This window comes from Ischnura elegans (genome assembly GCF_921293095.1).
Source record: "Ischnura elegans chromosome 13 unlocalized genomic scaffold, ioIscEleg1.1 SUPER_13_unloc_3, whole genome shotgun sequence".
Lineage (NCBI taxonomy): Eukaryota > Metazoa > Arthropoda > Insecta > Odonata > Coenagrionidae > Ischnura > Ischnura elegans.
Genome location: NW_025791659.1, coordinates 9,586,874 through 9,613,694, shown reverse-complemented (window position 1 = coordinate 9,613,694; position 26,821 = coordinate 9,586,874). Strand labels below are relative to the sequence as shown.

Here is a 26,821-nt window from a genome sequence, read left to right as displayed (position 1 = left end):
AATTGAGGCAGTGTAGCTATTGAGATTGCTGCTAGCCTTAAAATAAAAACTTACGGTCAGAAATGACTTTAGCATGTGTTGCGGAGGATGCGCAATTGCCCTACCTGCGCAGTACCCACCTGTCCCTTATATGGTGTTTTTGCTGAGCTATCGAAAAAACCTGCCTCATACATGCCTCTGTTTTGCCATGAAATCTCTCTCCGAAGGATCTCAGATTTTGACTATACACATGTTTGGAATATTGAACTTATTTCCATTATTTCAAAATAATAAGTAAAGAGAAGGCTTTGGGTGTCAATATCCTCGTAGAAAGAATTAGTATACTCCGATTTGCTGACAACATAGCAGTCATAAGCCGAGACAAGAGAATTATTTGAAGAAGACTTTGACAAATGAGGAAAGGACATTGGCCAGATGCAAGCAGAAAATCAACAAAAACAAAACTGAAATACAGTTGATTCCGGTTAATGGGGACAAATTGGGACTTTGCCCCAATTAAGCGGCTGCCCCAATTAGGCGAACTATCCAGAATATGGGCATAAACAAACGTTGAAATGATAGAAAGAAGACTAAAGAATGTTTATAATGCAACATAAATTTATTAAACTATTAATTTGATTAATAAATCATCGAGTTTAGTTAATTTATTATAATTTTTAAAAATTATAACAATTAGGTAAAAATATTTTTCACAGCCTCGGGCGACAATGAATGAATGTCTTTTACTACGTCCTACATATTAAAGAAAAGTCCTATCCTCTTGCGGATACTATAACAACAAGAGCTTTCAAAATAGGGTAAGAATAGGAGCATTTGTGAAAAATAAGAGTAAATCAATGGAGGAAAATATAAAAAAATGGTATTCTGAAAACAAAAAATTTTAATTTGGTCGCAAGTATAGAGTCAATGTCGCCGACTCATGGCCCAATAAAGCGGCATGCTGTCCCAATTAAGAGGAGAATACTCTGGGATATTCCTCTATTGGGTGGATCACATCAGTGGCGGCGCGTGCGTATACGCATGTTAGCAAGTGCACACCCAAAGATGAATAAATTATAAAAGAAAACTATTCCTTTGCAATGCGAAGGATAAAAATCCTGTCTGCATATGCTAGAAACATGAGCCTCCGAACGCTACAGCTATCTCCTTTTCGAATTCACTGCTCTACAAGTATGCGATCCCGTGGCATCATGCCGGGCACATTTTCGGTCTGTGCGATCGCTTGTGGGAGCTCTGGCGGGGGGGGCATGTGCTGTTCAAAGGGGCGATGGGAGCAGACTCAAAACCATGCGAATGCGCACGCGCATGTTTTTGGTGACTGACTAGCAGGTAGTGTAGTGGTGTAGCCGCCACCTACACTACCTGCGCCCAGGATCCTAGTCCGTCTACAGAGCCATCTGTATAGCCGTTTTCTACAACTACTTCCTCATAGGGTGTAAGGAAAAGAGAATGAATTTCACCGTCACGTGTAAAGGTGTGTTGAGAATAATTATTTTCATACATGCTAATATTATTTCTGTTCATGCAATTTTAAGGGTAGAGTGTACCAGTGATATGTTTTGCTTGCTATGTATTCTATTACGACGAAATATGATGCTCATGGATTAGGATTAACATAATATAATCAAATCATCCTATATACCTGCTCTAATGCACACCCTAGATAAATTACCACCAGCCGCCACTGGATTACATACGTCATCACGTCACAAGGATCTGACAAGTCTTCTCATATTTGAGATTAAAAACAAAACGCAATGATTTCTGTAGAAAATGTTATTTTTATATAGAGGTAAAAGTTATTAATATGAAATTAAATAATTGAGGCTCCATAATACACTAAATAAAACGAACGCAATGATAACTGTACAAACAATCTTGTCTATTTTTAGCACTTGAAGAGCCAGTCGCTACCTAATTTAAAAGCCCTACTGCAAAATCCAACCAATTTACTACATTTTTGTTGAACAGTTTGCGTGCCATGGACGCAATATTACGTCCTGCTAATTCTCGTGAGGATTGCCATGGACGTAATATTACGTCTATGTATCTATTTTATTGTCTTTGTTTGCGTGAGTCTGTAATATTTCGCCCGTGGTACTTTTCCAGTTTACTGCTTAGTGGTTCTGTTATTTCACAAATCAACTGCTCAACGGAGAAAGAGTTCTTTTAATGTCTTGAGGATGAAAAGACCTCTGTAGCTACCGGCACCCTTACCTCAGCCTGCTTTGTGTGAAAATTCTTTGGAGGAAAGAACCGTTCGTTGAGGGTGCAGTGACCCTTTTTGTCATCCAGGATTTATAATTCTTTGCTTGGAACAATGCTTTTTTATGATTTCCATGCTTTAAATAGCTCAAATTGAGCGTAATAAAAAATTGTTATGCATGTTATGGCGGTGCATCATTTGTTGCAACTTTTTTATTTTTCAAAAACAGTAGATTTTCATTATTAAAATATATACTTAAAAGTTAGCAATAAATGTTATCCAACTCATTCATAAATAAGAGCAAAGTCCTTTTTATTGAAGTACACATTGATATAAATATATTTTTGATGCTAATGTTTTAAAAAAAATGCGAATTTAGTAAAAATGGCTGGATTTTTTTCAGTTGGGCTTTAAAATTCACGGACGGCACTCGAAGTGTTAAACATTAACATCAAAACTATATTCGACGTGTACTTCAATGAAAATGAACTTTGCTCTTATTTTTGATTGTGTTAAACAAAATCAAAGCTAAATATATAATTTAACAATGAAAAGTAACGGTTTTTGAAAAATAAAAAAGTTGTAACAAATTATATACAGCCATAAAATGCATTATAATTTTTTATTACTCTCAATTTCAACTATTTAAACCAAGGAAGTAATAAAAAAAGGATTGTTTTACAAAAATAAACTTTTAATTTAGGGTCTATAATTTTTATTTGCATGGTCCACTATAAAGTGTGGGGATACACGTAAACCCACTTAACAGAAATGAAATGAGGTGTCCTTCCTCATGGCTTTCCCTGTCTCTCATTTATATTTTTCAGTACGTACTGTAACGGTTAGCCACCAACCATTTTATTTTATGTTGTATGCTTTGTTTTGAACTCGCGGGCTATCGAATCGGATGATTCGATAGCATGGCTGGTTTTCGCACACCGCCGTCCCTAGGGACGGCATAAAAAGGCGTGAGGACTCTGGACAGAAAAAGGAGTGCAACGATGTTGTAGTGAGTGGTGAGTGAAATAATTGAAACCAAGGAAAGGAAGTTCGACACCGCGGAGCCATACGGACGCAGTAACGTCAAGGACAGAACGTAAAGTATCTGCACTCCATTCCCCCCCCAGTGAAGACCCCCCTCCTCATATACAGTGAACACTGTTCGTGTGTGGGAAAAGGGATTTTTTCTTTCCATTTCTCTTTGGTTGTTATAACTTGGTCCTTTCATTGTTCAACGATTTTTTTATATTTCTATTTGGTTGTTATAACTTGGTCCTTTCATTGTTCAACGATTTTTTTAAAATTTCTATTTGGTTGTTATAACTTGGTCCTTTCATTGTTCAACGATTTTTTTAAAATTTCTATTTGGTTGTTATAACTTGGTCCTTTCATTGTTCAACGATTTTTTTAAAATTTCTATTTGGTTGTTATAACTTGGTCCTTTCATTGTTCAACGATTTTTTTAAAATTTCTATTTGGTTGTTATAACTTGGTCCTTTCATTGTTCAACAATTCTTTTTTAATGCTATAATAAATTGTTATTTCTGTATTGTAAGGTGGCTAACCGTTATTTCCATCCGAATCATCAGCGTATTTTACTCGTGGGCGAACCCCAACACCCATCTGGGATTTCAAAATTTTCCAATTTTTTTTAATTTCTTGCAAATAACCACTTCCTTGGGACGTAGGCATCAGGGGAAGGGAGGACCCACTGAACGGGCTGGTTACAGTACTTTGCACTTTTTTTCCTTTTGGAAAGGGGATTCTTTTAAGAAAATATTTCCCTGATTATAATCGTGTCAGCTGACCTCCACTGGTGCATGAGCAGACGAAAACTGGGGGGGGGGATTAGATTAGATTAGATTAGTTTATGCGGTGGGGGATCAGCTCCCAGGGCACTTAGACCTATAGGTCCATTGTGCTAACCACCGATAATGGATCACCCATAGAGGCCAATGTCCTTAACGAGGGACAAAAGGTCCCCAGTGGGAAGATCTCTTACTTCCTTGGGCTCTATAAAAGGTGAGCCCAGGTGTCTATATCGAGTCCTCATGATTGCGGGGCACTCGCATATTAGATGGGTGGTTGTTTCTTCTTCCATCTCACACCATCTACACCTATCTGAGTCTGTTATCCCCAGCAGGTGCATATGTCTCATTACGTGATAGTGACCCGTAAGCAGGCCTACTACCGTCCGCACTTGACTTCTGTTCATAAGAAGAAGTCTTCTCTCGAGTCTAGGAGAGATCTCTCCTATAAGGGTTTTTGCCTGACGTAAACCCGGTGTTTCCCGCCAGATCTTTAGGTGTTGGGTTGCTCCCCACACTTTAATTGCAGCCATCCCAATTGATGGGGCAACTGGCACAATTGGTTCTGGGTCAATTGGATTCTGTTCAGCGCCGGCATTTGCCAGTTCATCTGCCTTCTCGTTTCCGGTGATACCTGAATGTCCCGGTACCCAGAAAAGTTCTATTTTGCAGCGGCTGCCCAGAATATTGAGAGCCTTGTAGCATTTTGGGGGACCAGTACAGTACATTTTTAATTGATGTGGCGGAGCCCTTCGTTTCGAGCGCCGTCACCAAGGTCAGCCACCTGGCTGAGGTCGTTGACCTGGGATCCTGAGGTCCCTGCCGCTGCCGCCAGGGTACGCGGAACAAAGCCCCAGCAAGGCACCGCGAGAGAGAGATGCTCACGGAACGGCAAGGGAGAAGGACTTGAGACATAGACGAACTGTATCGCTAACCATCAAAACAAACGTGGTCGGATTTATTTCCGTTTAATTTATTGAAGTGAGGTTAATCACCTACATATCCCTAACCCCTTCAATTGACATATGCAGGAATTTCCGCTTTATTGCAAACCTATCTCCCTGTTACCTATAACTAAGCAGCTTGAGTCTCTCCTGTAAATACCTTTGAGCTGTGGAGTAATTTAGGTTCACACTGCCATATCAGCTATCCAGGGCTAAAAAATTTCCTGAAAATAATTTCTCCACCCACTACCGTGCATTTTTTTAAATAAATGCGGGAATTTTTTTCTGTTTTTATAAATGCGTTGTTGCAAATCTATCTACAAGTCATCTAAAACCTTGCATCAGGTTTAGTTTCTCCTGAGAATGCCTTTCTGGTTCCCGCTGCCGCAAGTGAGGTGACCTTGGGGCGAGGCTCTGAGCGCTGATACGACGCAGGATGCTAGCAGGTAGCAGAGTACCCTGCTAGCTGGTAGTTCTTGGCTTAAATAAGGATTATTGATACCTTATCAAATGAAGGAAAACTTTCCGACCTTAGCTAGTTTTAATACGTGATTATTAAGAGACGTTTCCCTGAGCTCTGTGCCCCATGCATGCATTAGTAATCGCAGACGATGTAAAACTCCTATCTACTCGTATAGAAACTAGGTCCCTGTGACGTCACGTGGATTGGCATCGCATGGGTGCCAATCTCACCATTTTCAAATGAGGATAAAAATTGACCGTTGCCATTCATCTAAAATGGGCTTTGTTAAACCAAATAATTTGTATATTATGAATACACTAATGGTGGGTAACGAATCGCAATCAATGCCTTTCGTTTCCTTTGATGAAGGAAACTACCCTATTTTATAAGTACCTATATGTTTGTCTGTGTACGTCAGAGATGAGACTAGTTACCATTTATATTATTTAGTTTAATCTAAAAAGCAAAGTAGGACAAAATATAGTTATTTTACAAAATTTGCGACATCTCTCCCTGATTTACACAACATGCGGGAATTGTTTATGCTTTTATAAACCGCGTTGTTGCAAACCTACCTCCCTGTCATCTAAAACCGAGCAGGAAGCAGCTTGAGTCTCCCCTGTAAATACCTTTTAGCTATGGAGTAATTTAGATTCACACTGCCGTCAACTATCCAGGGCTAAAAATTTCCTGAACATATTTTCTCCGCCCGCTACTGTACATTTTTTAAAAATATATGCGGGAATTTTTCTGTTTTTATAAACCCAGTGTTGCAAATCTATCTACAAGTCATCTAAAACCTTGCATCAGGTTTAGTTTCTCCCGTGAATGCCTTTGGGCTATGGAGTATTTTCGATTCACACTGCCATCAGCTAAAATCAGCCACGGCTAAAATTTCCTGAAATAAATATTTCACCACCCACTATAGCACATTTTTAATAAAAATATGCGGGAATTGTTTATGTTTTTATCAACCGCGTTGTCGCAAACCTATCTCCGTGTCATCAAAAACCTTGAAGCAAGCAGCTTTAGTCTCTCCCATGGGTGTAGCAAGAATCAATACTAAGGGGGAGGGGGGGAGATGGGGGCAGAACTAGCCGTGGTCGTTCAAGTTGTAACTTTTTTGCACAGAAAAGGTTAATGACACCAAAATTTTAAGCAAATTATGACAGCAATTTATTAGTTTTTGTAATTATTTGCTTGAAAAAAATAATGATTTTTATTTTAGTTTCATGTCTTATACTAATACAGTAGATTCCGTTTAATGGGTCCACCAGTTACTTGGGGCAGCCGCTTAATTGGGGCAGATCTTGAAGAACAGAACCCAATGGAGGAATATCCCAGAGTATTCTCCGCTTAATTGGGACAGCATGCCGCTTTATTGGGCCATGAGTCGGCCACATAGACCCCATACTCAAGACGAAATTAAAATTTTTTGTTTTCAGAACACTATTTTTTATATTTTCCTCCTTTGATTTACTCTTATTTTTCACAAATTTTCCTATTCTTGCCCTATTTTAAAAGCTCCTGTTGTTATATTATCCGCAAGAGGATAGGACTTAGTAAAAGACATTCATTCAGCGTCGCCCGAGGCTGTGAAAAATATTTTAACAAAAATGTTATAATTCTTAAAAATGATAATAAATTAACTGAACTCACTGATTTATTAATTAAATTGATAGTTTAATAAACTTTTGTAGCATTATAAACATTCTTTAGTCTTCTTTCTACCATTTCAAAGTTTTTATGCCCATATACAAGAGAGTTCACTTAATTGGGGCAAAGTGCACAAGTCCCGATATGTCCCAATTAACCAGAATCTACTGTATCATTTTTCTTCAAAAGAAAATTTGTTCATAACTATTGCTTTAAACTAAATTTATTTTCGCTGCTAGGGGGGGGTGGGGGCAGTTGCCCCCCGCTTCCCTCCGCTGGGTATGCCCATGCACTGGTACTAGGTTGCCCCTCTGGATCTTCGTGAAATACTGCCAATTTGCTACGTAGTTCTTTCATGAATTCGGCCGTTGAAAACTTTTTCCCCTTGACTTTATTGTTTGTACATTACACACGCATTTGAAACACTCATCATTAAAATATGGAATGCAAATTTATGCCACCATTTAACACTGCGAAGTTCAAATACCCCGTAGGACATTTTCTGTCCTGAAATATCGACACCAAATTTTTTTTTGCAATACCTCCCCACAGCCCAGTGTTGCCGGTAGCTACAGAGGACTTATCATCCTCAAGGCATGAAGTGAATGTATTTTCCATCGAGCAGTTGATTTTTTAAATAAAAGAAGAATTTAACACGAAACTGGATCAGTAGCACGGGCGAAATATATTACGGCTTCATGCATACAAAGCAAATAAATTAGAAAAATGTGATATTACGTCCATTGTAATATTCAAACTTTATACTTCACGACCCCTTATTTTATATATATATATATATTTTTTTTTATGTCACGAGATGTGGGTCAAATGTAAATATTATTTATTTTTTCAAACTTTGACTACGTTTCGGACATTATATTTGTCCATCCTCAGGGCTATAAAAATGATAATGCATGATACAAAATTAGTTAAATACAGGCAATTTTACAGTTGTTATACATTAAAATACATGGAAATACATATTCAAAATTTACCTATAAGTCTGATGTTGTTTTTATTTATTTACAATTTGGTTGCTTGGATTTATTTCTTTGTTGGTTATGTCATTTATTAAATTATGATAAATTTTGCTAAGGTAAGTAATGTCTGTTCTTTTATTGCAGCTTTTTTTATTTCTGGATATTGTAATCTTCAGTAAGATTAACAGGAATATAATCTGAGGTTTCAGGCGAGATGGAGTGGAAACGGAACATAATGAAGAAGCAGGAGCAATTTCCTCAATTTTAAATTTATTGGTGCTACCGGTTTCGCTTCACAGCATCATCAGGTACAGCTGCATCAGTGTACCTGATGATGTAAACAAAAAGTACCAATTGAAACCAGTAGTACCAATAAATTTAAATTTGAAGAAATTGCTCCTGCTTCTTCATTAAGATTAACAGGACCTAATATAACGTCCATGCAGTGTTAAGTGCCTACGGGGGGCGCGTGACCCTCCCCCCCTAATTCCACCTATGCACAGCAGACTTCTGATTATCCGGCTGAGGTTCATCCGGGTCGCAGGTTATCCGTGCATTATTTTTACTCTCGTTCAATTTTTTCCACAATCTTTATAAAAAAATAAAATTGGACTCAAAATCATCGGTATTACTGCATTAATGCTAGGATAAACCGGGCTTATTATTTCCGCTAGAATTCCCTTCGTAAAACGGAAGCAACCGTGCACTAGCTGCATTCACGGGAGCACCGTGTTCCCGTTTTCCAAGCCTCGCAGTGCGCCAGGCCAGTTTTAATAGGTGATTATTAAGACATGTTTCCCTGAGCTCTGTGCCTCATGCATGCATTGGTAATCTCAGACAACGTATAACTCCTATCTACTCGTATAGAAACTAGGTCCCTGTGACGTCACGTGGAGTGGCATCGCATGGGTGCCAATCTGACCCTTTTCAAATGAGGATAAAATTTGACCCTTGCCATTCGTCTAAACCGGTATTTCAAAAACCAAATAATTTGTGTATTATGAATACACTAATGGTGGGTAACGAATCGCAATCAATGCCTTTCGTTTTCTTGGATGAAGGAAACTACCCTATTGCTCATATTTCATTAACGATTGACAATTGGAGGCTAAAATTACAATCTCTAGTTATACCAGGATGTATGACCATGGCAAGTTTCATGAGAATCCGAGTCGGTGGGTGTCATGGCCTGGTTGATTTGAAATGGAATGACCCGTGTATCCATTTTGTGGATCATTCATGCATGATTTTTGCTCTTGCTCAATATTTTCTGTGATCTTCGTAAAAAAATAAAATTGGCCGCAAAGTCACCGGAATTACTGCATTAATGCTGGTGTAAACCGGGCTTATTATTTCCGTTAGAATCCCCTTTTGTAAAATCGAAGCGATCACATCCTATCTGCCTTCATGGTAGCACCGTGTTCGTCTTTTCCAAGCCCTGCAGCAAGCGACCGCGCTCCGTGATCACAGATACACGTCCGGCAGCAGTAGCAACCCGGGCAACTTGTGCGAGAGGCGACTGGGTGGCGTGGTACCTGACAGTGTAGTTTCCTACGTCCAGCAGTGGTTTTGAAGCACTCGAGCAAACCACTTTTCTGCATCCATGATCACGCAGTTGCAGATGCGTGGTTTTCGAAACCAGTTCTTATATGTAGCGGTAATAATACGAGTAAAATCTTGTTATTGCCTCTAAAAAGATCGCGGACTGGCGAAGAAAGCTCTCATTGAGTTCTGGAAGCGCTCTTAAATAACAGAATAACAGCATGAATAGTAACATACGAGCGTGCTGCGCCCGCTCCCAGCGCGGGCTTCCCCCGCTCTTTTCAATGCAGGTCCACAGAGGGATAGGCGCGTTTCTTTAATTTTAAAATGTAGCAAAAAGGGCAGGGTCTTACGTACAAATTTAATTGGAATGCTCATGTACAAATTGAGGTAAGAGGACCTCTTTCAACACAACATTGGAAGTAATTACACTATCCTCTGTTAAACGCACATGATGACTCATACTTACGTATCAACAGGAGACTTGAATGTGGAATCAGCCGCATTTTGATAAAGGTTATTTAAAGAATGCGAGACATTGTTTCAAACGAACAAATGTATCAGTTTGTGCGCCGTTAACGTCAGGAATATTTACTGGTTTTCTAAATTTTTAATTATTTAAAAACTAATTTTAGGAAACAATAGCAATATTTAGGAAGTAAGATATGCCTTCGCATGTTCTCTGATAAATTCTGTGCATTTTGGTTCCTCATTTGTTGAGTTTGGTTGGGTATAAGTTGAGAAAAAGGTATCTATACAGTAGAAATAATATAGAAGATTCTATGTTTTAGGTTAATTATGAGCATTTCAAGACATTTAAGTGAAAATTTGGGTTATCCATGCCAATTATTCGTGCCGTCTCTACTCATCCGGATAATCATGAGTCTACAGGAATAGCTATCAGGTTTTCAACCAAATTCCTCAACTCCTGGTCATAGCAGGAAAACAGATAACTCCACAATCAGTATATCTTAAAAAAAAATACAATAAAACCATCATGAACAAATAATTCACATTTAATAATTACGCCTTTTTACAAGTTTACAAAAAAAGTTTCGTATTCATAACAATAATACATGAGACTTATACAAATACGTTTATGCACGAGTGGGTGTAAATATTTATTCATATAAAATGTATTTTTATTGTATTCTCGTTAAATATGCGGTGATTCACAATTGTCATACCTGTATTGCACTTCGTACTGTTAAAAACTGGCTCAAAAAAAAAAAAAAAAAGAAACACTCGCATAACGGCGTCAAGTTCGATAAGCTTAAACAAAGCGTTCAATCGTACAATTGCACTTCAGTGACTTAAATATCACAGCAAAAACTTTGTCCTCTTTTTTTTTTACATAAAGAAAAAAAACGTCTTCAAATTTTCTTTTCTTTTCATAAATAATATAATAATAATAATCATATACACATTTTCACAAATAGAAGTTTCTTTTCGGCTATCCACACATGTCAGTGTCGGGGGAAGCCGAATCTTCTCTTTTTTTGGCAACACTAAGAGACCTGCCATACACATCATTTTGCACAGCGGCAATCGTCACATGAAATTAATAGCCATAGTAACAGGACCATGTTCAAGAATGGCAATTTCCATTCCCTCACGAGAAACACCAGCTTGTGAATAACACTTCTTCACTCTCGCCTCCGAGGGAATCAGTAAAATTAGATCAACCCCCTTCGACGTCACTTTCCATACAGTACACAATATGTCATGGACTTTTGGCTTATAGATGATAACCATTTTGAAATGACCCATTTTTTCAAAGTACCATATTTCCTTACAGTAATGTGATGAATACATCAATGAATAATTGATTCCAGTTAAAAAATAAGTTATTTAAGCACAAAAAATTGAGTAAAATTACGAGAAAAAGCTTACAAAAAAATATATAAAAATATATCGAGGATTTCAGATTTATGATTTTTTTCACGTTCAAGTGCTATGTAAATTGCGTTTTTTTACACTAATTGCAATAATTTTTACACAAACACAATGTAGTCCTACAATCAGATCCAAGATCAGGATTTATATACAGAACTGAGTTGATTGAGGTACATCTAAGTTAAGCCAGACACAGAACAATTTATTGGCCAATTTGTAGGATCTTAAATTCGTACCTGTTTTACACACGTTGATTCCTAACCCAATATCAACTCAACAATATCCCAGACAAATTCCCACCCAATTTCTGCGTTTAGAGCAAGCTTTATCTTCTCCTGTCCGGCGTCCAATCAGTAATAGAGATGTGTCCTTCCATAGTGGCCAATAGAGAAAATGCTAGGCAACACATTAGGATGACATTGGATTTGCGCAGAATATCAACGAAAGAAGATGATAGCAATAATTTAGGTAGAGTAGTCGAGAATTATTAAGTCCAATAATGGATGACTCCTCCATCTTCATCACGGCAATCGAATAACTACAATGAAATGTCTTTATAACGAATGCCAGTATAACGAAATTATCTCTAACGAAAATTCGTTATAACGATTTTTTAAAAAACATCTCTCCCAATCATTAGCCCGGATGATCGGGAGTGTACTGTATATTTAAAAATAAAATGAATTAAATAGTAAACATCAAAACTAACACCAGATCATTCCTCCGAGTTCATTAAAGTTAACAAGCCTTTCGAATAACTTATATCACAGCCATTAAGTACTTGCCAAAACACATTGCGATACCTAAAAAATATCCTTTCTAGCAAGGATGAGTTGGTTCCTAAATTTTTTCGGTTCTCGGTACCGATCCGGTTCTCCACCATCGGTTCTCGGTTCTCGATACTCTGTTCCAAGGATGAACTCTTATTGTCTGAATTAATGGCAAAAATCAAACGAACAACCGCAAGAATTGAATGAAAATAATTTCACTAAAGATGTAAATTAGCAGGAAAGCTCTTTAAAAAAACTTAAGATCGTCTCCTTAATTCTTTCACCGAGTAAAAGTTTTAAATAACATGTTGTTAAAGAATGCACGATCGACCAAAATGTCACATTACATCAGGCAGCCACTGGTTCTTCCTCCAGATTTAAATTTTAAAAAATTCAACATTTTTCCCTTATCCATTCTTTTTTTGCCAGAAATATTGCCTGCTATGCTGAACAGGCATTAAATAATAACAGTAGTGGTGGTGTGGGTGTGGATGTTGATTTTGAAGGGCTGTGCAAATTATCCCTGTTTAATAAAATAGCATGGTTTACATGCTGCATAAATAGTTAGTATAGCAGCAGGATCAATAGTGTAACTTCCCCAACTTCTGGTGACATCATCCGTTAGTTTGTTGTTATTTGTGTGTCGGTTCAAAATATATTCTGTAATCTGTGATGCAGCTTAAATTGTTGCTTTAATTGATAAAATATTCAGATGCTTCACTATCACAGTTTTTATGACCTCAATAATAAACTGCTTGACACGATGATACAGCGACACCGTGGATAAACTGGGCGGCCGTGAGTTAACACAAAAATTGTATGGCAGTGTTGCATTCTGCAGGATAACCACACTTTTCGATGCCTAGCATAGGTTTATCAACTTACGAACAAGCTCTCGGAACGCATCTAGCTCGTTTGTCAAAGAATTGCTGTATGTGTACATAATTCAATCGTAAGAACACCAAGATGAAATGATTTTCTGCCGTTCACAGCACGGCACATGGCATTGCACAGAGCCGTCTCGTCTGAAAGCAGCCTGAATTTCACGTAAACGGCGGCCGGGGAAAGTCATCTCGTCTGAAAGCGGCCTCAATGTAGAATTGAGTATATTTCACGCCAGAGACGTCGCATCGCCGGGCTGGATTGAAATGGGCGCCGTGCCGCCAACGGTGCGAATCAACTCGTTTGACGTAGAGACCTGTGGCAAGTTGAGAGAACGGTGCCGTGCCGTGGATGGCAGCAAGCAAAAACTGTAGTGGTGCAGGTTTACATGCCTCCATCAGATTATGGAGAAGAAGATGTTTACCAAGATGACTTTAACGGCTGTAGTACTGCGATGTGGAAGGCAAGGGGAAACCACCACATTATCATCCCGAGGAGTCACAGCTACTCCACTCAATTTATATAATGACATGATGGAATTCTCTCGGGTAAAATATTCCGGAGGTAAACTAGTCCCCCATTCGGATCTCCGGGCGGGGACTACTCGAGAGGGTACATCGGTCAAAAGTGATAGAATGTTAAGGATAGGAACATGGAACGTCAGATCACTTCGTACCTGTGGTAAGCTAGAGAACTTGAAGGTGGAGATGCGAAGAATGAACCTCGACGTATTAGGCATCAGCGAAATGAAGTGGCCCCAGGAAGGAGACTTTTGGAGTGGAAGCTACAGAATGATATACACGGGATCGCTAAATGGTAATGCTGGAGTAGGCATAATGCTTAGAAAGAGCGCCGGGATGCATGTTAAAAGCTACCTGCAGTTTAATGAAAGGATAGTAATGGTGAAGATAGATACTAAACCCGTAGCTACTGTAGTGGTACAGGTTTACATGCCTACGTCAGATTATGAAGACGAAGAAGTAGAAGATGTCTACCAAGATATAGCGGAAGTTATGAAGCAGGTAAGAGGGGAAGAAAATCATATTATTTAAGGTGACTGGAATGCCGTCGTCTGCGAAGTTCAAGACGGAAAAATAACTGGGAAATATAGGTTTGAAAAGATAAGGTAAATTAAATATATGTGATAGGAGAATGGAACGAAATATGCGTCAACCCAATCTTAGGATAAATGACCAGTGATGACGACGATGTGATGATGGTGGTGTACCATGAGTAATGAAGAAAAATTTCCCCAAGAACAAAACTCTTTCCTAAGTACATGTACTGAAGCCGAGGTTCCCACTCAATCTAAAACATAAAATTCACGGTTTTTTCCTTGTTTTCACGGTATAAATGTCATCGAATTCACGGTCTGTTGATAAGACATTTTAGGCAGAAATATTGATCACGTAACAATCATTGGCCGCACATTAACTAAAAATGTAACAAACGCAACAGATGCCTTGAATGCAAACGCAGAAATGAGAGTGCTATCTCTCATGACGTCACCTATCGTTAGAATAATTCACGTCCGGCTAAAAGGGTGTGAGTGGGAAAATGGAGAGAGCAGGGTGGCAGGGAAGTAAAGAAGTGCCTGATTTTTTGCCAGGGTTAACGTCTTCCAATCGCAGGCTTAAGGTCAATGTGCTGTCATGGCACACACCGACCAATTAATAGTTGCGCTTTCGAATACACGTGCGCAGGTAAATGCGTGGACAGTATCTGCACGTGACTCGGCCTTGAAACATGATCGAAATATCCTTTTATTCTTTTAACCCATCTACCAGGATTTTTCACGGTAGACGAAATTCACAACTTAATCAGGATTTTAAGGTTTTCACGGTTCAGTGGGACAGTGTCTCCGTATAACTGACCTCGAAACATGATCGAAACATCGATTTTACTCTTCATCCGTCTACCGTAGTTCTACAATCAAGTTTGAGAGATTTCTAAGGTTTTAATGACGAAATTCACGGCTATTTCCAGGTTTTTTCACGTTAGACGAAATTCACGGCTTATTCACGGTTGAGTTGAACCCTGTTACATCCAGAGCTAATTCAGAATGTTAACTTATAACACAAAACAAGGTATTTGCACATAGAAAGGAAATCTCTCTCCCGACGTCACATATCGTTGGCAAAATTCAGGTCTGGATAAAGGTTGTGAGTGGGAATTTAGAGGGACCAGGGTGCCATTTTTGCAAGTGTTAATGAACACTTTCGTTACCAGTCTTATGGCTTTGGTACAGGCTTAAGATCAATGCGTCGTCATGGCACACGGACCAATAATTGCACTTCGAATACACGTGTGCAGATAAATCCGTGGACAGTGTCTGCACGTGACTGACCTCGAAACATGATCGAAACATCCATTTTTCTTTCGCTCTTTCAATCGTATTGAGAGATTTTTAAGGCTTCACGACAAATTTCACGGCTATTTCCAGGTTTTTTTCAAGGTAGACGGATTTCACTGCTTAACCACGGTTGATTGGGAGCCCTGATTGAAGCACATGAGTACCAATTTAAATGTCGTCAAATTCACGGTTTGTAGATTCATTTTAGGCAAAAATATTGATGACGTAACAATCATTGGCCGCACGTTAACTAAAAATTGATCAAAAGTGACAGACATCGTGAATGCAAACGCAGCAATGAAAGTACTCTCTCTCATGACGTCACCTATTCCCAGTGAGAAATGGGTGGTGGAATCCACGTGGAGCCCACGTGGAATCCACGTTGAGTGGTGGATATTTGGTGGTGGTGGATATTGAGTGGTTGGACCCACGTGGAATCCACGTTGATTTCAAGTGGATTTGTGGTGATTATCATAAAAAAAATGTTAAACAGAATTTCTAATTTGTGGAACTTAACTCTCTGGTGACATTGCGTCATTTATCATCCTGAAACCACGCTAGTTATGTGAAAATGTATCGCACATTCTATTTTTATATAATTCGTGGAAAGGCAGCCATGAGAGCACATGAAAAATCGTAGACACATATATAGAAGGTTTAGATATAGAGTGGTTGAGGTTTTAATGGTTTTAGGACAGCACCAACTGCTGTTTTAATTTTTCCACCAAATTTCCACGTGGGTTCCACGTTGATTCCACGACCAAAAACACGTGGTATCCACGTTAATTCTCCACGTGGGTTCCACGTGGATTCCACCACCCATTTCTCACTGGGTTGATATCAAAATTCAGGGCCACCTAGAGGTTGCGAGTGGGAAAATGGAGGGACCAGAGTGGGAAGTTAAGAAGTGTCTGAATTTTCGCAATTGCTAATGAACTCTTTGGCTACCAGTCTTCGGGCTTTGGCACAGGCTCAAGGCCAATGCGTCATCATGACACACGGACCAATATTTGCTCTTTGAATATACGTGTGGAGATAAATGCATGAACAGTGTCTGCACGTGACTGAACTTGAAACATGATTGAAATCTCCATTTTTCTTTTAATCTGTCATTCATAGTTCTACGATCATAAAATCAGGATCTCAGGAAACTGGAATTTCTAAAACCAAATAACTTGTACATTATGAATACACTAATGGTGGGTAAAGAATCGCAATCAATGCCTTTCGTTTTCTTTGATGAAGGAAACTACCCTATTGCCTCGCAAATTAGCCGTCGGTGATAAAATTTTTCTTGGACCTGCGTTTTCGATTAAAATATAATGTCCTTCTTATTTATATAATGGCACAAGGACCAATTAATAATTGCGCTTAGAGTATTACTGAGCAGATAAATCCGTGGACAGTCTCTGCACGTGACTGACCTTGAAACATGATTGAAACATCCATTTTTCTTTCCCTCTTTCAATCCTGGTTCTAAAATCAAGTTTAAGAGATTTCTTAGGTTTCATGGCGAAATTCACGGCTATTTCCAGGTTTGAAGGTTTTCACAGTTGAATTGGAGCCCTGTTAAAAACATGTCTCAAAATTACGCCGCAAACTAATTTTTTTAAGCATCTTTTAGCATTTTAATACGCCAACTTTTTTTCTTCCCAGCAAAAAAAAAAAACCTAACGATTCATTCGATTAGGTAAAAAAACAGCCAAACTTGTAACAATATGCTTTGATTATCTTTGTTAAGGAAAATTAATTTTATACGCCTGTACTCAATTTCATAATTTTAACAATCTCTGACGTCTCTAAGTTTTATAATTCATTTCATAGACACATAAAACATCAAAAATCATTTACCAAGCCAAAAAAAAAAACAGCTCGGCTTATAACAATTTAGTTCCCATACTTTTGGTGTAGAAAATTTAATACTATGTATCTACAATCAATTTTATAATCATTTCTCTATAGCCATGCCATAAAAATGCCATAAAATATTTTACCAAGCCAAAACATCTTAGCTAACATCAATACAGATCTGTTATTATCACTGCTTAGAAAAATATTAATTTTACGCACAATCATATATGCTCAATATCAAAATTTTAACGATCTATACCATTGTAAAATGTCATTAATCTTTCCAGCACAGCAATAAAAGATCAAAAAAATCAGCTGATTTAATAACAATATATCTTGGTTATCTTTTGTTTAGAAAATTTCATCTAAGGAATCTATCCTTGATTTCTTTATTTGATCACTCTCCATGAAATGTCATATCTCTTAATTACACAGCCATTAAAATGTCAAAAAATCATAGCTCAAAACAATATATGTATTTACTATATGTTCGTTTCATGTGTATTGTGTTTTTTCCCATTCTAAGACAGTATTGAGAGTCCAATTATAAATACAGTGGAACTTGGTTAGTACGTTTCTGAAGGGACCACGAAAAATGAACGTACTAACCAGGAAAACGTACTAACGAGGAAAGTAAATAATAGCAGTCGGGGTTATTGCAATCAGTGAAAAAGTCGTCATAATTACAATTACTATCGGTAGTTCTCATAGGATCGCCTTCCTGAACTCTTTTCACATTTAAAATCAAGAAAATGAGCGCTACCATGAAAAACAATACCATGTGAATAAAAATCGCAATTTTTCATGGACATCCCGGAGACGATTTCATGATTACGGCGTCTATCTCCCGTGATTTATCCTATATATATTTACAGAACGAGGACGAGTGAAGCTCAGACAAGCGAAGACAAGTCATTTTTCTTTCTCACAGCGTACTCGGAGAATATAACAACAACCCGGAGTAAGTCAACTGGTTTTTTAAACATCATAAAAATTGGGCAAAATTATATTGACTTTCAAATTACGGCAACAGCCGTAGACATTCGCTTCTGGAATGATACCATTTCGATTGTAAAATCGATCGATATATCGACTGATGACACGCAAGATTATTAGATTACGACGTAATTACAAGAAAATTTTATATTAAACAGTTAAAATTTACTTTCAAAATTTGTCTATTGTCGTCTGCTTTCGTTCCGAGATCAAGTATTTTTAAGCTAAGCTTCGCGTGGAGATCCAGAGGATCGTCTGCTCCCGCAACAGTAGTCAAGTAAATACGCACGACGTCGAGTTTATGGAGCAGTACTGCTTTAGATAATGTGGGAATTGTCTAATACCGTTAAGACTCATTTCTTCATCATGATAACTCGTGCAATAGCAACAATTACCCACTCACGAACTTTGTGCGCAGCAGTGGGCACTCCCAAGCGCTCCAAAGGCAACAGAAGGTGAGGAGCTCGGGGTGGGGAAAATTGGGGCTTCTTATTGGCTGTAGTTTTTCATAGTCAGACATTCCCGAAAAACGGCCGCATTTTATTTTTCATCACGTCACAAGAATTCAGAAATGCATTTGGATAAATTACGATAGAAGAAAGAGATGTGGAATGAATGGAAGAATGTTAATGGCTAATAATAATAAATTAAATCATGAATTCAGACGTTTGCGACCCTTAAGAAGACACTAGAGAACGAATTGCGGGTTGCGTCACGGCAAGCAATTGAGCGTACTAACCAGGAAAGCGCAATTTTTTCAAACGTACTAACCAAATTCTTTTACCTGTATTTTGTTCGGATGGTACCGGGACCGAGGGAAATCGCCGTACTAAGGAGGAAAACGTACTAAGGAGGAACGTACTAACCAAGTTCCACTGTACATATTTTCAACAGTAGGTTTTTTTTATAAACCTTCAAATTTCTTAGTTATAAAGTTTTTTCCCCCAAAAAAATGAGATTTTGGTCAAACACTGTTCTTCCATTCAGACGTTCAATTCATCTTAAGTATCTACGCTCAATTTCAGTTTAACGGACATATTTCAGCAGTCTATATGATTTCTTGATTAGTTGATGACACATTATAGTAAATACATTAAAAAAAAAAAACCTTTTGTTTTATATGCGTTTACTATATGTTCCTTTCATGTGTATTGTGTTTTTTTCCATTAAAAAACAGTATTTAGAGCCCAATTATATACAGTGGAACCTCGTTAAAGCGAGTACGGACTATAGCGAGACCCCCGCTATTACGAGAGATAGCCGATGTACCGTCAATTGATCCTATAAAAAGCATGTTAAAAATTTCGTTTTTACAAGGCCCTTTTGGTGTTGGCTCTCGCCATAGCGAGGGTTTCATCGCCGGAAAAACTTACACCAAGACTCCTTGATCTCTGTAATTGCTAGCGATCTGTTAGAAATGAAGTTAATGGAGTGCTCAGTCTCAAATTTATGTGGTAAACTGTCGTTCGATAAATAAGTAGTTAATTTTGGTGAAAATATTGTGGCATATATTAGCATTCGCAAATGCTTGATCTTCTTTTGTTCCCCGGGCGGCTGAAAGCAGTCGTCAGCATACCCGCACGTCCATGAGTTGCATGAATAGAAAGCATTTGATGGAACACACCATGGCCAAAAAAAACACCAAACACGTCTAAGCAAGAAAATAAAGGAGTAATATGAGGTATACTGGCTATTATTTGCTCCACCTCCGGTAAAGCGACAATTCGCTATAGCGAGTGTTTATTGGTGCACCGTGGGGTCTCGTTTTGTTGAGGTTGCACTGTATACATATTTTCAACGGTAGGTTTTTTTTTATAAACCTTAAAATTTCTTAGCTATAGTTTTTTTTTCCCCAAAAAAATGAGATTTTGGTCAAACACTGTTCTTCCATTCAAACATTCAATTGATCTTAAGTATCTACCCTCAATTTCATAATTTTAACCAAGTCCATCGTCATGATATATATTATTAACTGTCTCCACAGCCATAAACTTCATCATTAACCCATTAACACCTAGCGGTACCAAATGGTACCAGCTAATAGTGCAGTGCTAAACGTAACTTCTTTTGTCATTTATCGTAACTTGTTCAGGTTTTTGAGTTGAGTTTTATATTAATAAAAATATTTACATTAAAATTTTTCCGAAAAGTTTGCTATTTTAAAGCTGTAATTAACGCATTTAGAGCCATTTTGAAAATTGAGAATCATCAACCAGCCCAAAAAAAACGGAATTTTCAGAGCAAGCATTTCAATTTTCTTTACTTACGCCCCATGTACTGTTAATGCAAAAGTTTTATCATGTCATTATGATTGTTATAACATTTTTATACCATATAAAGTATGCTTATTTGATGTGTGCCTAATATTTACGATGCAAAATATTTTGGTGGTACAATATGGTACCGATAGGCGTAATATTAGTGACAATAGAATAAATTTTGCACATGATGATTCAGAATTTCATTGAAATTTAGTTACATGATTACAACAAAAATCGCAGAAACTTTTTAATTCAGACATTACCGGGTTAACCTTTGGCAACATTTTCGAATGGTAAAAACCATGCATATTGTCAATAACTTATGGATAAAAATGGTGTGTACACTATATACATTGTAAAAACCATCTCTTTCATACTGATTTCCATCAAATTTCTCTGGTGTGAAAGGCAATACAATACCAAGGATAGAAAGAACAGATTACTTTCATGGACGGACATTAACTCGTAGAAGAGCACAAACCGCTATTTGCACCAACACAATGACTCTCCGTCGAATATCATCCACAGATCGTCTTGATGCCGCAATACTTGTCTTCCCTCTCTGCATACAAACGTTATCTTTTCTCCCTTGGGTATTTGGCATATCTGTCCTGTTACATCTTTCGATTGGCCACTGCAAAATGCACTGTGAGGGGAAAGAGAATTACAATGCATTAATTGGTGCAATCATCACAGTGAAGAACAAATATTAAGAGGGTCATTTGATAAGTTTGAGTCTTTTAGAATTTCCAACATAGTTAATATAAAAAAAACAATACTCTCGTTGGTTACCATCTATAAGTAAACAGCTGTGAAATTTTGAGTTAGTTCCACTGTTTAGTTTGCGTTTGACAACCATTGAAAGCGGACGACCTTGTGAATCTTCTATATTATTTCTACTGTATAGATACCTTTTTCTCAACTTGGGAAACATTCAGGATTGCAACGTTGTTTCTCTTAAGGTAACACGTCATCTGTGGAGTTGCTTGTGAGTAATTAAGACTACTAGGCTTCATTTTTTTGCCTCCAAATGAGTAATTGAATCCAGGAAACATATATCTGACGCGATTGAAGAGGATTTCATGCTCTTTCACCATAAAACCCCATGTATGAGACTTTTTCTGGTTCCGGTTCTGGCCTAAATGAGAACTATATGTACAAAAAGGGTATGATTAAGCCTTCTGAAAATAATGAGCTAGTGTTATCCTGAAAACTACACTCCTCCTCAATACCAACTCTTGATTTTACACACTTTGATTTTACACAGTGCCCATATTTCGGTCCCTCCAACTGTGTAAAATCAAAGTTTTACGGTACATTACTTGCCCGATTATCCTAATTATTATTGCTAATGATGGTGAGATACACCACGAATAATTGGAAAATACTGATAACCCAAACTTTCACTTAAATGTCTTGCAATTTTCATAATTTACATAAAACAAACAATCTATCATTAACAATCAATTATCAATCTATTATTTTTTTAACACGGTGCGCACCGGGGTATATAAATTCCTAGGAACACCGATTCTGGAAATATGTGCCTATTAGGGCGTAATGCCTTTGGTTAAAACATGGTTAAAAAGCTAATGTTTAGAATATAAATTTACCCAATCAAACGTTATGATGCACCAATTCATTATGAATAACGAACAACAACTGAAAACGTACTAACGAATACATATTGTACGCTTTAAAATTGTTTACGTTGACGTGCCTAGATAACGAGAATCTTCGTCACCCGTCCGGAACGTTCGGGAAAAATATGACGAGAATTCTCGCCATCCGTACGCAACGTGTTAACTGTTGTCGCCAAAACACAACGGACGCGGTGAAAACCCGCAGAGAATGCGGAGATCAGTTATTCTTTTATTTTCTGGGAAATTTCAAAATCATATTCCTTGTCCTTGTAGGTACAGGTAAATAATATTATTTAAAAGTACTGAAGTACAGCACACTCCTGATTATCCTAACTAATGACGGGGAAAGAAGGCACGAATAAGTGGAAAACGTGGATAGCCCAAACTTTCGATGTTTCGAATGTTGATGATTTCGAAGATGTGTTGTGCGCAAATAAATGCGATATATAGATGCGATTTACGCAAATAAATGCAATATAGATGCAATGACTGGACTTTTATGATATTTTTACGCAAACTTGCCCTTTTGATGGAAAAATTCGTACATTTTGTGCCGAGCGCAGTTTAAATGCTCCGCCGACACTCACCGCTTAAAGCATGTGAGTGACTGGCCAGCTGCTAGTTGGCTGGCTGACTCTACGTGGCTGCTAACTACAAGTGGGCGCGTGATAGCTACACCTCCGCCACCATATGTCTTATTCCTTAATTTCTTATCGTTCTACATCATAATTATTCAAAATATTCTGTATTTTGCCACATAACTGTGCTTCACTACATTTTATCGTCATCAACCTCATTATGGAAATAAAAAAGAGACGCACCAAAATGCGATGAACTGTTACTGAAAGTGCGATAAAATAAAAATGAAAGTGCGATTATCACGAATCTCTAATTATTATTGATGAAGTTACCATGTTATTTTAGAGTGCTTCCCAGACTCAATGAGAGCTTTCTTTGCCAGTGCGCGATATTTTTAGAGGCGATAAAATTGTGATACTCGCATCATTAATGCTCCGTGTAAGGCCTGGTTTCGAAAAACACGCATCCGTGGCTTATTGATCATGGATACAGAAAACTGGTTTGCACGAACGCTTCAAAACCACTGCTCCACTTCGGAAACTATACAATCAGGCACCACGCCACGTAGTTGCCACATCACACAAGTTGCCTGGGTTGCAATTGCTGCGGGACGTGCATCAGTGATCACGGAGTGCCATCGCAAACACTGGAAGCTTGGAATACGGTGCACACGTGAATGCAGGTAGCGCGTCATTGCCTCCATTTTGCAAATGGGATTCTAAGGGAAATAATAAGCCCCGTGTATTTTAGCATTAATGCACTATAACTGATGATATTGTGTCTGATTTTATTTTTTTTCTAAGGATCACGGAAAAAAAAAATTGAGAATGAAAATCATGCACATATAAACCGCAGCCAGATAATTGGGAGTCTGCTGTAAGTATGAATTGAAGATGCATGCCATGTAAGTCACGTGAAGATGTAACTACGTTACGAAAACCAGGTCGTGCCTATTTAAATACAGTGGAACCTCGTTAAAGCGAGTACGGGCTATAGCGACACCCCCGCTATTACGAGAGATAGCCGATGCACCGTCAATTGACCCTATAATAAGCGTGTTATAAAATTAGTTTTTACGAGACCCTTTCGGTGTTGGCTCTCGCCATAGCGAGGGTTTCACCGCCGGAAGACTTTCATCAAGACTCCTTAACCTCTGTAATTGCTAGCGATCTGTTAGAAATGAAGTTAATGGAGTGCTCAGTCTCAAATTTATGTGGTAAACTGTCGTTCGATAAATATAATGATTGACGAAACAATGCTTTGCATGATTTTTATTCAGTGCGGCGCTTATAAATTGTTTGAATAGTTAGTCGTTATTTGAGTAAAGAAATTTAGTGATGCAAAAAAACATCGCCTTTCGTCTGGATTTATGCTTACGTTTATCTGGTATATCTGTCGCCGCACCACTCCTGTTCCTGTATATCTGTTCCCAACAGGTATATTGGCTATTACTTGCTCCACCTCCGGTAAAGCGAAAATTCGCTATAGCGAGTGTTTATTAGTGCACCGTGGGGTGTCGTTATATCGAGGTTGCACTGTATACAAGTGAACCTTAGGAAGTTTTATTCTTCAATTTCCAAAACAACTTCAATTTCCCTGTTTCTGACAAAAATGTGTTACCTTACACATGGAACTCCCCTCGTGAAAACGAATGAATGAAGCTTTTTCTCCTTAGTTTAAAACGTTAGACTCACATCTCTAAGATAAGATAAAAGGTGCATATAATATCATTCACCTGATGACGTAACTACATTACGAAACCCGGGTCATGCCTATTTAAATATACAAGTGACCCTTACCAGGTATTATTCTTCAATTTCCAAAACAACCCCTGTTTCTGAAAAAAAATGTGTTAACTTACTCACTGAACTCCCGTAGTAAAAATGAACGAATGAAGCTTTTCCTCCTTAGTTCAACACTTCAGAATTACATCGCTGAGATAAGATCATGAAATGTATGTAATATCAGTCACCTGAAGATGTAACTACGTTACGAAAACCGGGACATGCCTTTTTAAATAAACAAGTGAACCTTAGAAAGTTTTTTTCTTCAATTTCCAAAACAACCCCTGTTTCTGAAAAAAATGTGTGAACTTACTCATTGAACTGCCCTCGTAAAAATGAATGAATGAAGCTTTTTCTCCTTAGTTTAAAACGTTAGACTTACATCGCTAAGATAAGATCATAAGATTCACGTAATGTAAGTTGCCTGAAGACGTAACTACGTTACGAAACCCGGGTCGTGCCTATTTAAATATACAAGTGAACCTTGTAAAGTTTCATTCTTTAATTTCCAAAGGCACCGTAAAACAGAATACTTCAACTATTCAATTTCCAAAACAACCCTTGTTTCTGAAAAAAATGTGTTAACTTACTCATTGAACTGCCCTTATAAAAATGAATGGATTAAGCTCTTTCTCCTTAGTTCAACACTTTGGACTTACATTGCTGTTTTCCAGGCAATCAGCAGGTCTCCTGGGTGACACTGGGCATAAATATTTGTCGATTCATTCATATATAATTATGTATATATTTATATATATATTTTACAAGTAGAGCTTAGGAGCGCAAGCGGCAGAGTGTCAGGCAGGGACGTCTCCCTTCCCTGCGTTGCGCTGCTGCTGCTTCAGTTGCTGCAGCCTCTTGCGCTTCCTCCTCCGCCTGCGCCTCCTCCTGCGTCTCCTGTGCTTGCGCCGCAACCTCCTCAACCTCTCCTCCTCCTCTTCCTCCTCCGACGACGACGACTCCGAAGGTGACGTCTGCAAATAAAGACGCAAAGGAATATTTCTTTTCATGGCAGGCTTCCAAAGATTCCAGGCCTGAAACGGAGTACAAGAAATTGAATGTTTGAGGCGCAACTCGGTGAAAGTCATTCATAATTAAATTAAAAAGAAGAACTTGTACCTCGAAATCTTAGAAATCCAAAAGTTAAAACAAAAGAACATTCCATTGATGAATGAAAATCTTTTTCACTATCCCTCGCCACTACTGACGATACGATATCAAGAACACAGACATATACAGAATAGAGATCTCCCATGAAATGCCATAAGCCAGCGGTTCCCAAACCCTGTATGTCTAGCAACCTACCTTTAAAATTTTTCCATTTTCGCGACCCACCCCTACCCCACCCATGATTACGCACACGCATACAAATACGTATGTATGCATATTGTACACTTAATTGGTATTTATTTACATTTGGTCAATCTTATGAAATGGAAACATACTAATTGTAAGTATAAAAACTTAAGGATATGGGAAATGTAAATAAACATGCACACATCTCAGTAATGAAAAAACTATACGAAATCGGTTTATTAATTACTCAGTACTACAAATAAACAGTCTCTGAGGCTAGTGTGACTTCTGGCATTGTTTTGACTGAACTAGTGATTCAATGTCAGGGTTTAAATTAGATATTTTGATGCGCAAGTCACTTTCAACGTTTCAGCGATGTGTGGTGGGGGAAAACCGGTCTAACCGATGCGGCGGCGGCGTTGCCAGATCGTGCACAAGCACTGTTACGCTATTGTTTTCATTTCAATGTAGTAGGCAAGCATTGCACCAAGATTTTTTATGTTAAAAAATAATAAAAATGGCACATGCATAAAATTAAAATTATCTGGTGAATCGGTTAAATTTTCAATATGAAAAATAAATTTTCAAGAGCCACGCAGCGACCCACTTAAATTCCTGCCGCGACCAGCTAGTGGGTCACGACTCACTGGTTGGGAAACGCTGCCATAAGCCATTCCCAGCCGCCCCCCTTTTTTCTCGACACATCTGAGTTTGGACCCTAGATTCCCAACCGTCACAGTTGACCCCGAAAGAATACGTTACTATACGAAAAGGTTTTTATTTTTTATTTTTGTACCAATCCTTTCCACACTACACCCCCACTTTTACACCACAGAAAAACAATAGAAGAAGGACACGGGGTCAACTACCCAGGAGGAGAAGATCATCTGGACGAGGACTCCATCCGGACG

At 38.2% G+C, this 26,821-nt stretch overlaps 1 protein-coding gene across 4 annotated transcripts in view; it reads right to left on the bottom strand.

Moving 5' to 3' along the window:
* Window positions 1–20,793: 20,793 nt before the first annotated feature.
* LOC124172858 (kielin/chordin-like protein) overlaps window positions 20,794–26,821 on the bottom strand; it is a 117,776-nt gene continuing 111,748 nt past the window's right edge. For 3 of the 4 annotated variants that reach the window (XR_006868298.1, XR_006868299.1, XR_006868300.1), the window contains 2 exons: window positions 25,274–25,588; window positions 20,794–21,254 (listed from right to left, as the gene is read on the bottom strand). Coding sequence is in view for 1 of the 4 variants with exons in the window: in XM_046552357.1 (XP_046408313.1) it covers window positions 25,412–25,588 (177 nt within the window). In the remaining 3 variants the exon portion in view is untranslated. The remainder of the gene's footprint in view (window positions 21,255–25,273; window positions 25,589–26,821) is intronic. The other variant, XM_046552357.1, reaches the window with a different exon arrangement.